The 13,725-nt window shown below is 45.7% G+C and overlaps 1 protein-coding gene across 2 annotated transcripts in view; it reads right to left on the reverse strand.

Moving 5' to 3' along the window:
* Nucleotides 1-13,725, reverse strand: part of NMT2 (N-myristoyltransferase 2) — a 56,416-nt gene that overhangs the window by 25,824 nt on the left and 16,867 nt on the right. For both annotated transcript variants that reach the window (XM_060006285.1, XM_060006286.1), the window contains exon 2: nt 2,828-2,963. In XM_060006285.1, coding sequence (XP_059862268.1) covers nt 2,828-2,963 — 136 coding nt within the window. The remainder of the gene's footprint in view (nt 1-2,827; nt 2,964-13,725) is intronic.

The raw sequence follows: 13,725 nt of genomic DNA on the forward strand, positions 1-13,725 counted from the left end.
GGCTTAGCGGGGCCATGGCTCACGGGTCCAGCCGCTCCGTGGCACGTGGGATCTTCCCGGACTGGCACACGAACCCGTGTCCCCTGCATCGGCAGGCGGACTCTCAACCACTGCACCACCAGGGAAGCCCCGTGAGTCAATATTTTTATAGATGACACTCAAAGTAGATTCAAGTAAGTACAACTTTCAAATCCATAGCGACAGAGCAGTAAGGAAAACTCAGCTATGATAAATTCTTAAACCTATCCAACCACCTACCAGAGCAGCACCACACGGGGTGTTTGGAAAGGTAAGAATGTGTGCTGACCCCGCATTAGCCTCCCACTATCATATGCTGGTGTAAGAGTCAGACATGCCTCTTTTCCTCCATATCTGTTCCTTGGGAAATACTGAACACCAACTGTACTCTTTGCCCATTATTTTCCAATTTAATACCTTGGAAAAAATGTTCAAGTCCTTCATCACTAAGAAGTGTACAAGAACCCAAATATCATTTTATTTTGGTTCTTGAGCGTAGACTGCAACATTCTCTAAACTGAAGAATCTCTAAAGGTCACTGTAAATGACGGTGTTATGTAGAGCTGACATCAGTTTCAGGGAAAGGAGCCGCAGTTTTTAAAATGCAGTGAAAAGCCCACATTAAAACAATTTTGACTTAGTCTTCATGAAAAAAGAAAAGAATTTCTCTACCATACCACGGTAGCAGTTCCTCCTGCCTTGCTTGGCTGTAGTTTCTTTTTCTTCTTTTTTTTTTTAAATTCCAACCACCCACTCATTTTATTTTTTATTTTTTTAAAATTTATTGAAGTATAGTTGATTTACAATGCTGTGTTAATTCCTGCTGTACAGCAACGTGACTCAGTTATACATATATGTATTTTTTTCATATTCTTTTCCATTGTGGTTTGCCACAGGATATTGAATATAGTTTCCTGCGCTATACAGTAGGACTTTGTTGTTTATCCATCCTACACATACTAGTTTGCCTCTGCTAATCCCCGATTCCCATTCTGTAGTTTCTTATAAGTGACCAGAGGCAGGGGAAGGGCCCTAAATCACCAGGGGTACAGGGCTGGGCAGCAGCTGATGGTGATGACAGAAAGAATAAGGAGATGGTCACAACTGCATGTAAATAACACCACATTTGTCTGATGAAGCAACGATGAGAAATGGACAAGATATCTTGCCAGCTTATGGTGCACCTTATATGAGTTACCTTGGAACTTATGTCTGTGGATAGACTATTTATTACCAGAGAAGCAAGTTGAAAAGCTAGTGAGGGAAACTGCACTTTCTTCTCACCCCACAAAGGCAATCAGGGAAAAATTGGGGCAAGGAATTTTCCTTCCCAGTGATTCCTGGTCCTTATGTGTAAAACAGGTAACAACGACAGCAAAACTACCTGCAAGACTCACTCAATGTCGTAAGATGTAAAGTTTGTGCAAGAAGAAAACCTGAGACCCCACAAAACTGGTGTAACGGTAACAACTGCCATGTATACACAGTGCTCCGCAGCAGAGGTCCCACCCCCCAGGCCATGGACTGGTACCGGCCCGTGGCCTGTTAGGAATCGGGCTGCACAGCAGGAGGCGAGTGGCGGGCGACTGAGCGAAGCTTCATCTGTATTTACAGCCGCTCCCCATCGCTCGTGTTACCGCCTGAGCTCCGCCTCCCGTCAGAATTATGGTGAGTTGTATAATTATTTTATTATATATTACAATGTAATAATAATAGAAATCAAGTGCACAATAAATGTAATGCGCTTGAATCATCCCAAAACCATCCCCCCGGCCCTGGTCCGTGGAAAAACTGTCTTCCACGAAACCGGTCCCTGGTGCCGAAAAGGCTGGGGACCGCTGCTTTACATGGTATAAAAACCACATTATAAAGATGGTCTGATTGTGACCTCATTAACAGCCTATGAGCTGGGGAGGAGGCATGTCCCCAAGCTGCAGATGAAATGAGCTTAAGGAGGGGCAGAGCCTGGCAAAGGCTCACAGCTTGAGAGCTTTGGGGCAGGACTGAGCTCCTGCCATGACACCACGCACTGCCCAACTTACTTGGAGCTACAACAATCAGATGACCTCTGCTTTGCTATGCTTCTAACTCTACCCCTTTTCGCTGTGAGTTTCTGGCATCGAGGACTCTGTTTCCTTGGGCCCAGCACACGAGGTCTCTGTTCACAGCCAGGATGATGGGTGGCCCCAGGGAAGTGGCGCCTGGCATCGGCATCTCCAGAAGCATACAGAGATGCAGGGCCCAGTAGGACCACTTCTGGTTTGGTCCAAAATGGGTTACTTCCTACCCTTGGCAATAGAATTAAGAATGGCCACTGCAGACTGGTCCAAGGCAAAGTCAACGTGAGACTTACCCATGGTTGCTCCTGCTGAAACCTGCTGCCAGATGGTGCTGTGTTATTCAGGTAATTAGACACCCAGAAACATGAAAATGTGAATATCTTCTGAACAAAAGGGAATCAAATATTAAGCGTAACTACAAAAAAAATTCCCCCAAAACCAGAAACAAAAATCTAACAAGGTCACCGTGAGACTTTCTTCTATGACTACAACCTATGTACTAATTCACTGAGAAAGGGGGGATGTGGGCAGAAAACACACAGACATAGAAGCCCAGCACGGACCTCTTAGTTTTCTGGGTGCCAACGTCAGTCCTGGGAAGGCTGTAAACCTGCTGTGACCACACAGTACACAGTCACGGCAACACCCTAACTACACCTCTGAGCCAACAGGGCACTCGCCTAAGCTGCCCGGACCCGCTTTCACACACATGGGACACCACGGAGGTTAAAAGAAAACATGGTTCTCACTTTTGAAGGCGGCTGAATTTTAATCTCCTGGGAATCAGATGCCGAGTCTGACTTGGTGCCTCCGGAATTCGGTTTCTCCTTTTTTCTCTTCTGTTTCTTCTTTTTCTTTTTGGCACCCAGGTCACCTCCGGGACTCCTGTTAGGAAATTCACAGGGTTTGTAAAAACAACAACAGGTCATTATGTAAAATCTGAATTGCATGAAATTAATCATTTAGGAAAAACACATGTTATACACAGGAGGGAAAAACTACGTTAGGATGTGCAATATTCTGATTGATAAAAATATATATATATTTGCAGATGACCAAAATATATATTTTTCATCTATATTTGCTCTTGATCCATGGTTCCTGGGTCACGGCTTCCAAACTCCTTGGAGTTTCCTAAAAGATTAGAACTTTAAGGTAGGTGTCCCTTATGTCATGTTAAGAAGGTCACTTCTCGAAGCACCTAAGGACGGGGGCAGGTCGCCAGGGGAGCCAACCCTGTGATTAGAGGGCTGGAATTTTCAATCCCACCTCCCTGACCTCAGGGAGGGGAGAGGGGCTGGAGGTTGAATCAAACACCAATGGCCAATGATGTAACCAATCATGCCTATATAACGAAGCCTCCATAAAAACCCAAAAGGATGGGGGTTCAGAGAGCTTCCAGGTTGGTGATTTCTCTCCAAGGGGAGGTTTGGGGACAGTGTCGCCTGGAGAGGACACGGAAGCTCTGTGCCCCTTCCCCACACCTTGCCCTGGGCACCTCTTCCATCTGACAGTTCCTGAGTTCCATCCTTTTATAATAAACAGGTGATCTAGAAAGTAAATGTTTCTCTGTGAGCTGCTCTAACAAATTGACCGAATCTAAGAAGGGGGTCTTAGGAACCTCCAATCTGTAGCCCGGTCAGAAGCACATGTGACAACCTGGGTTTACACCTTGGAGGGGTCGGGGGGGATAGTCTCGTGGGACTGAGCCCCTAACCTGTGGGATCTGATGCTGTCTCTGCATAGACGGTGTCAGAACTGAGATGAATTTCAGGACACCCAGCTGGCGTCTGAGAATTGCTTGGTGCTATGTGAGAACCCTCCACCCCTACCTCCCCACTGGAACTGGGTCCAGGAACCCAGAAGAATATTAGTCTACGCTCAGTCATCCTGCAGGGTGCTTAGATGTCACTGAAGCAGGAAAACTGTAGCAATAAACTCTATTTTATCGCCAAAGTCAAATAGCTTTCACAGGTATCACTGCTCCACTAACTTACTTTTAAATCAGCCTTTTCAGGGAGAGATACATGTCATAAAATATTCCATTATAAACATCTCTTGGGCACAACAAACCACTAATCTTGACACAAGAGAACCAAAGAAAGGGCATCTCTGCAGGGGGTGGCTTTTTTCCTGATAAAGATTTTTATTAGAAGGATTAACAATAAAAAAACTCTACAGGAAAAAAAAAGTTCACTGGCAAAACATTTCTGTTTGGAACCCTTGTCATATTAGAGCTGTAATCTTCTGAAAGAGAAAAAGAGACACAAGGAGATTTAAAATTTCCCTTTCTTTGGGCCTACTCTCCCACAGTATTCCCAGAAGGTAAATTCAAATTTTGAGTCATTATTATTGCATTATCCCCTGATGCAGGGAAAAGTGATGGAAATAAGCAATTCTGTTCTATTGTTCTTAATTAGCTCTATCTGTTCCTATTTTCTTTCTTGAATTTTTGCCTAATTATCAAATACATATTCATTATATAAGACACAAATGTCATTAATTAACAGCCTTATAACAGGGTCCCTCAAAGGCAGCCAATAGTTCTTCTGGTATAAATTCTTCTAAAATAGCCTTTCTTCTCTAAGCATGCCTTCGTTTTTACTACGAGTAAGTTTTCAACAAAAATTGAATCTTAAACACACTATTTTGAAACTTGGCTCCTTTTCTCCTTCCATTTAACAAATGTGTCTTGGATTTCTTTCTTTCCATGTCAGGATATATTGAGCTACCTCATTTCTTTTTAGCAACTGGGTAGCATTCCATTGTGTCAGTGTATCATATTTTATGTAACCATTCCTACATAAAATATGCTGCTGCAAAAAAATATTCTGGTACTTACATCTTTGTGCATTCATGCTAGTTTGTCCAAAGGTGGAAATGTGAGGTCAAAGGGCATGCACATTTTTAGTTTTAGTGGATAGTTAAGCCTGCTTTACTAAATACTCTTCCAGTTTCCACTATACCAACAGTAAATCAGTTTCTGGTTCTGAATACAAGGAGCTTGGAAGTCACCACTCCATCCCAGCAGACTGAAAAGTCAACAGTTCTTCTGAGATCCCTAAGGGTGGGAGGCAGGGACACAGGACAAACTGCTGCCCCCAAGATTGGAGAGACAGCTTCTGGGAGCAGAGACTCACGCGTGGAAACCTCCATGGGAGCCAGGGCTCAGGCAGGAACCCCTGGACCGCAATTCACAGAGCCCTGGAGGCTACATGTGAACAAGACCCAGAGTTAGGAGCCCAGTCACAGGGTCTCCCACGCTTTTGTGAGTTCTACCCTCAGGAGCGCAGTCAGGTTCCCACAGTAGAGAGCAGAGAAAAATCCCCTCATGCTTCTGGTAGAGGGAGGGGAAGAGGAATCATTTCTGAAAAATGCCAGACATTCTGTGCTTCTTAACAAGGTCTGTCCTCAGCAGAAACTAGTCAACCAGAGCCTAAGCAGCTGGGCTACGGTCAGAGCTTAACTAATCTGGGGAAAAGAAATACCTGGCTCCAGCCCCCGTTAGCCATCCTGTTCACATTTGTGAGCTCACGGTCCAGAGGCGCAGGATCACTGAAAGACTGAGGCCAGATCACAGGACCCCGCAATGCCTCCCGCCCCACACGCCTCACCACCACATGACCAAAGGCCTACTTACAGCAGTTCCTTTCACCCAGGACATCATGTCTGGCTATCAAGAAAAAACTACAAGGCATTCCAAAAGGCCAAAAACACGCCTGGGAAAGATACAGCAAGCATCAGAGCCAGACGTGGCAGGGACGGTGGAATGATCAGGCATGGGATTCGAAACAACTCTGATTAATATGCTAAGGGCTCAAATGGACAAAGTAGATAGCACGTGAGAACAGACAGGCGATGTAAGCAGAGATGGAAATCCTAAGAAAGAACCGAGAAGAATCAAAAACGCTGCAACAGAAATGAAGGATGTCTTTGATGGGCTTATTGGCAGACTGGACGTGGCTGAGGAAAGAATCTCTGAGCTTGAGGATACAGCAGTGGAAACCTCAGAGACCCCCCTAAACCTGAAAAGCAAAGAGAACAAAGATGGAAAAAACAGAACGGAACATCCGAGGACTGTGGGAAAACTACAGAGAGTATAACATATGTGTAATGGGAGAACCAGAAGGAGAAGAGAGGAAGAAATGGAAGAAATACTTGAAACAATAATGACTGGGGATTTCCGCAAGTCAAAAGCAGGTGCTAACCCACAGGTCCAAGAAGCTCAGAGAACACCAAACAGGATAAATGCCCCTAAAATGGCATCTTGGCAAATCATTCTCAAACTACAGAAAATCAAAGATGAAAAGAGCCGGAGAGGAAAAATTACCTTACCTGTAGAAGAACAAAGGACCAAACAGTAAATGAGAACAGCAATTTCCCTATGTCTTTGCCAGCACTGAAATATAACCATTCTTTTTCATACCTGACAATCTGAAAGGTAGAAAAAATTTCACTGTAGATTTAATGTTCCTTTAGTTAACCAGGGGTGAGGCTACATATCTTTTTCTAAAAATAAATTTATTTATTTTATTTATTTATTTTTGGCTGCGTTGGGTCTTTGTTGCTATGCGTGGGCCTTCTCTAGTTGCATGAGCCAGGGCTACTCTTCACTGCAGTGCGAGGGCTTCTCATTGCAGTGGCTTCTCTTGTTGCAGAGCACAGGCTCTAGGCGCGCGGGCTTCAGTAGTTGTGGCACGTGGGCTCAGTAGTCGTGGCTCGCGGGCTCTAGAGCGCAGGCTCAGCAGTTGCGGTGCACGGGCTTAGTTGCTCCGCGGCATGTGGGATCTTTCCAGAGCAGAGATTGAACCCATGTCCCCTGCATTGGCAGGCGGATTCTCAACCACTGCGCCACCAGGGAAGCCCTACATATCTTTTTATATGTTTACAGAGCATTTATATTTTTCCACGAATAGCTCATTCATATCCTTTTTCCATTAGCCATCTTAAAAAGCAATGATTTGTAGGTGTCCTTTATAAAAGCATGGATAGAACCTGTCATTTATTAAGAATTTTTACTTTGGGCACTTTAATCTCATTTAATCCTCACAACAGGCCTATGAGAGATACTACCCTCTGCTTATATTCCATTGCCTAGTTTGGTGTCCATTGTTTAGACTGTAAATACACAGTTTAGTTTTTAGCATTCCACTTAATTTATGGTATTTTTTCCTGTACAGACAATTAAAAATTTTATGGGGTCTAATACTTAAAATTTTTCCCTTGTGGTTTTTTGGCTTTCAAATCTTGCTTAGAAAGCCTTCCCAATTCCAAAATTACATAAGTATCCTTCTGTAACTTTTTCTCTTTTAGCTTTATGACTTTTGGGGAAAAATATTTAGCTTTCTAATTCATTTGGAATAAAGTGTGTAGAATGTGAAGTCCTGTATTCCTACTTTCCAAAAGTACGTTTCAAATACAAGAAAGCCCCTTTATAACACAGCTTGTTATTACAGGGGCCACACTGAGCGCCCAAAGACTAACAAGCAGATATAATAAGAGGCGGAAGTGCCTACTCGCTGGATACGATTGCATGGCAAGGCCTTGCTGCCAGACACTGCTCCGGGTGCAAGCGGTTTCGAAATACGTCTTCCAATTCTTTGATGCTTCTCCCATCGAGAGGTGGGAGTCTCTTTCCCTCCTCTTGAGTCTGGGCAGGCTCGTCACTTGCTCGTAACGCAGTGTAAGTGACACTACATGACTTCTGAGACTAGGTCACAAAAGACCACGCACTTTCCACATGGCTCCCTTGGGATGCTCAAGTCTGGGGGCAGCCAGGAGCCACGTAAGAGGTCTGACTGCCCTGAGACCACCCGCTGAAGCCACGGGAGGGAACCCTCATGAATGCCCAGCGTGGTCAAGTCTGCAGAAGACTCCAGCCCAAGGCAACATCCGTCTGTAAGCGCACAAGAGACCCTGGATGAGGAACTGCCTTTCCCAGCCTTCTCCCCCACCGGATCTGCAAGCCTGATAAAGCAACGTTGTTTTGTGTCACCAGGCCTGTAACGGTGTTGCATGCAGCAATAAAAACTCAGCCAGATACGTGGGGTGTGAAAGTGGAGGGCTGCTGTAACTAAAACCCGAAACACGCGGCCCTGGCTTTCAGACCAGATGGAAAGAGCCTGCGGCGACTGTAAGCAGAAGCCTGACGGTCTCAAGGAGGCTGGTGGTGAGGGCCTGGGAAAGTAAAGGAAGTGATATGGGAAGATCGACGGAAGGGGACCCCCGTTATGTAGTAGAGGAATGTTTATAAAACTGCCGCCAGAGATAACGTGGGAAATAGAGAATGGACGTAATGAGCATGAAAATCTAAAACGATTTCTGGGCAGAAGGCTGAAATCGTGCTGGCTTCTCCCAGCTGTGAAAATGAGAGCAGAGAGACATTAACTCAAGAATGAGCTTCTCAGCAGTTGAGAGGAAGTTAGAGAATACACGGGCCCAGGCAGGGCTTGTTAGACTCAAAATTAAACTGTCCCTCATCCCCAGCATCCCCAGAAGGCAAAGGCTGTACATATTAAGAAATGGTCTCAGGACAGAAAGTCAAACCTGGAATGCAGCTGTGGTTAGGACCTCAGAAAATCTTCAAGGTGGTGTTCCATAGACCATTTCAAACAGACAAAACACCCTCTCGGTTTCTGAAGGATGTGCCTCTTCTATTCTGTCTCTAAACAGTACAGCTTCTAAATCTTCTGGACATTCAGCCTCACATAAAGACCAAGGTAGAGAAAAGCTTATCTTGAAGAAGAGGTTGGTGGGTGTGGCTTTTGTGCAGTACAGTGGTCCCCAACCCCCGGGCTGCAGACTGGTACCCGTCTGCAGCCGTTGGGAACTGGGCCACACTATTAGAGGTGAACAGCGGGTGAGAGAGCGAAGCTTCATCTGCCTCTCCCCATTGCTTGCATTACCGCCTGACGCATCCCCCCACCCCTCCCCGTCCGTGGAAAAACTGTCTTCCATGAAACTGGTCCATGGTGCCAAAAAGGTTGGGGACAGCTGGATTATACATTGAAACAGGAAGTCCAGTACATTTTTTAAAGAATTACACCAGCTTGAAAGAGACAGAACAGGACAAAATGCAAAGAGGCCTTTGGACCCTCAGCCTTTTACAGGCAGGAAGCAGACAGAGAAGGTCACTCACTCAGATGCAAAGTCATCTTTTCTTTTGGAAGGAGGATTTAAAGGGCAGAACCCACAGCCCAAGGGACAGAGGCCAGAGCCATGGAGAGCAGCTCCTGAAGATTAGGACTGAACTCAAACCAAGGGACTGGCGACAGGTTCCTGGCTGGATTTCAGAACGGCTATGGACCACTGGCTGTGCTGTGCTACTTCCCCCTTTTTGAATGGAACCACCACCGTGGCTCCCCTATACCTGTCCACCCTTCCACAACGGGCATGTGGGGAGCAGACAACATACCTGCTCATTTTACAGGTATTGAGATGGACTCTGAGGGCCCTCATCCACCTAGACTTGGTTTAGATGATGAGATCCTGCACTTCAAGCCTGAGCCTCATATATAAGCCAAAACGCGATATGATTTGCAGGAGAGCCTCAGGGAGGGTAAATGTATTCTACTTGTGGGAGAATGTGCATACTTTTAATGGCCAGAAGATGGACTGTGGTAGTTTTCAATACATCCTCAAATTTTTTAGAGACTCCTCCCAATGAACGATGGAATCTAGCTCCCCTCCCCTTGAATGTGGATGGGCTTGTGACTCACAACCAATCATTCACAACAAATGTGTCAATATATGACTTCCCAGTCTAGGTGAGAAGCTCCCACCCACTTCTAGAGGTGTGCATGCTGGCGAGGCCACATGGGTGGGCTCTAGTCAACAGCCAGCATGGACGGACAGTCATGTGAGTGAGCCCCCCCGGGCGTCCACTGCAGGGGAGCCTTCAGCTGACTGAAGCCTGAGCTGAAATCTGACTGTGACCCCATGAGATCCCCAGCCAGAACTCCCTCCAGCCATGCCCTTTCCAAATTCCTAACCCACAGAATCTGTGAGCCTAATAAAATGGTTGCTGGCTTATTAAACAGCAAGCTACTGGAACATCAAGATACAGCAATGAACAAAGCAACGTCCTGCCCTATGGAGCATATATTCTTAAGGCAACAGACAACACACAGATGGGAGGCTTATGGGAAATTAAAGGAGGCGGAGCCTGCACAGTGTGTAGCTTAGCGTCTGGCATGGAGTAAGCCATTCAATAACTGATAGGTACTGTTCTTATCACACATTTAGGCATGTTGTTTCCTCTGCCAGGACACCCTTCTCTCCTTCATTTCCTGGCAGATTGCTTTTCGTTCAAGATTTAGGCCAAGACAATAGACACATCAAAGAATGCTCCACATTGCTAATCATTAGAGAAATGCAAATCAAAACTACAATGAGGTATCACCTAACACCGGTCAGAATAGCCATCATCACAAAATCTACAAACAATAAATGCTGGGGAGGGTGTGGAGAAAAGGAAACCCTCCTACACTGTTGGTGGGAATGTAAGCTGGTGTAGCCACTGTGGAAAACAGTATGGAGGTTCCTCAGAAAAATAAAAATAGAGTTGCCATATGATCCAGCAATCCCACTCCTGGGCATATATCCAGACAAAACTATAATTCAAAAAAGATACACGCACCCCTAAGTTCATAGCAGCACTATTCACAATAGCCAATATGTGGAAACAACCTAAATGTCCATTGACAGATGAATAAAGAAGATGTGGTATTCCATATATACAATGGAGTACGACTCAGCCATAAAAAGAATTAAATAAAGCCATTTGCAGCAACATGAATGGACCTAGAGATTGTCATACTAAGTGCAGTAAGTCAGAAAGAGAAAGACAAATACCATATGATATCACTTATATGTGTAATCTCAAATATGACACAAATGAACCTACCTATGAAACAGAAACAGAATCATGGACATAGAGAACAGACACGTGGTTGCCAAGGGGGAGGGGGTTGGGGGAGGGCTGGGGTGGGAGGTTGGGGTCAGCAGATGTAAACTGTTATATATAGAATGGATAAACAACAAGGTCCTACTGTACAGCACAGAGAACTGTATTCAATATCCTGTGAAAAACTATAATGGAAAAGAAAAAAAAAGAATGTATATGTATATATGTATAACTGAATCACTTTGTTGTATAGCAGAAATTCACACAACGTTGTAAATCAACTACACTTCAAAAAAAAAAGATTTAGGCACGCTCAAAACCCAGTGCTCTTACCTCTTTCCCCACTAGAGTGTAAGCTGCCTAAGAACAGAAGGTCTCCCATTTCTTTAAAAAATGTGTGAAATAATAGAGAAAATATCTATTGGTCTTTGACCCCAGTCCCTGGCACAGAGCTCCTAAAACCCTGGGAATTTCCTGGGAGCGAGCAGTGTCTTTGGTTCCAGTGCAGTGCCTCTGCGTGGGCTCCTGGATGGTCACCACAAAGACCAAGCCATGATCAGAAGCCTGACATTTTCAGCTCCGTCCCCAGTTCTCCAGAGAGGGGAGAGGGGCTGGAAATGGAGTTAATGATCGATCGTAAGCCTTCACAGAAGTCCCCAGAAGTGCAGGGTTCAGAGAGCTTCCAGGCTGGTGATCACACGGAGGTGTCGGGAGGGTGGTGCCCGGACAGGGCATGGACACCCGTCCCCCGCACACCTCGCCCATCTGGGTGTTCATCTCCATCCTTTACCACGTTCTTTCACAATCAACTGGTGAACAGTAGAAAGTGTTTTCCTGAGTTCTGTGGATTCAAATTAATTGAATCCGAGGAGGGGATCTTAGGAAACTCCAATTTGTAGCTGATCGGTCAGAAGCACAGGTGACAACCTGGACTTAGCATTGGCATCTGAAGTGGGGAGAGGGCAGTCTGGCAGGACTGAGCCCTCAACCTGTGGGATCTGACGCTGCCTCCAGGCAGATAGTGTCAGAATCGAGTTATATGGTAGGACCCCAGCCCACGCTAGCGCTGCAGGAATGCTCGGTGTGGGGAGGCGCCGACGCCTGGTGTCCGAAGCGCTGAGGGTGACAGCAGTGAGAGTCAGGAGAACACAGAAGGAGAACTGCGGTTTTCCTACTCAGGTGAACACTATCTGTGCTCACTGATATTTCTGAATTCCCCTCCTGTGGACATTCCAGAGGATGACGCATACACTCCGCATCCCACCCCACCCCCCAAGTGAGAAAAGTAGGCCCAAGCAGGCTGAGCCAATGGAAGTTGAGGATGGAACAGGTGCTGCTGCCAGGTGAGAGCACGTGAGGGCCGCCACACCTTCTTCTTTGCAGACTTCCCCTCCCAGCGAGCCCCAGGGCCTTGTCAAGATGACGCATCGGGAGGGGATGGGCCTCCTTCAGCTGAGGCCCGAGAGGCCTCCGAGGAGTAGAGGTCCCCACGTGCTGCGTGTAGTGCCGGGGGAGACCAAGTTTTGCTGACTTAACATGACAGAATTGTGGGCTTGGTCTTTACCACTTAGAGGATCCCAAGGGCCAGCCTCATCACCCACAATCTACGTCACAGACAGACAGGCAGTTATTCATGTGTTAAAATCAGAAAACTTTCTGAGTTAAAGTAATTCATTCCTCTGCAGAGTCAAAGCATGAAAGCCGTGTTCAATAGTGAGAAAAAGTGTTTAAAAGACAAGCGCATGAGCTATAGATTCGTGTTTCCCTCTTCTCCCTAATCCTGGAATAGAAACTAGTGTTCATTTTTAGAGATACGAGAAGACCCCGCCAAGTGGCACCCTCGTGGTCTAAAAACAGTAATGCATTCCCACCCCCAAATGAGCAGTTTGTTTCCATCAGTAGAATCAAATCTGTACTATGTATTGTGATGTTTATGTTTAAAATCATCTAGTAGTTAAGGACTTCCATAAATATCTGACTAGCAATTGGGCTTAAACAAACATATCACAGCCAGATACCAGAGCTAGAAATATGCCATGGATAGTATGGTTTTGTACATTCTCTGGTTTGGGAGTCTGACTATTTCGGGTTTTCCTCCCTCAGTGTTCCCAGGGTTGGCACCTCATAAAGTGGGGAACTTGCTGTGCTGCGCTTGTGATTTATGTGCGCATTCGTGTCAGTGTGTGCAGGGTACAGAAGAAAACTATTCCTGTGTATCCCTAAGGTCGCTAATGATTTAATGCCTGACACTAGTAGATTTTTATAACAAATGTTTGTTGAATGAATGAATAATCCTTGGGGTAGCTCCAGTCACACACTGCCAGGAAGGAGACTATCTCTGAAAGCTACAATTCTCCCTACCTGCATGGTAAAGTTGATTGCAGCCTATTATCATGTATTTACTGAGCCATCTAGTATGTGCTCAGCACTGTGTTGGGTGCAGGGGAAGGGTGGAAGGGGTCTAGCCTCAAAGAGACTAGAATTTGGGAATCAGAGCTGACAGGCATACCACTAGTCCCTCACTACGACAACTGCAACCAAAAAAGATAATAACAAGTGTTGGCGAGGATGTGGAGAAACTGGAACCCTCACACACTGCTGGTGGGAATGGAAAATGGTGCAGGCGCTTTGGAAACAGCCTGGCAGTCCCTCAAAACGCTAAACAAAGATTTACCACATGACTTAGCAGTTCCACTCCTAGGTCTACGACTAAGAGAAATGAAAATATTTGTGCACACAGTC

This window comes from Delphinus delphis, chromosome 2 (genome assembly GCF_949987515.2).
Source record: "Delphinus delphis chromosome 2, mDelDel1.2, whole genome shotgun sequence".
NCBI lineage: Eukaryota > Metazoa > Chordata > Mammalia > Artiodactyla > Delphinidae > Delphinus > Delphinus delphis.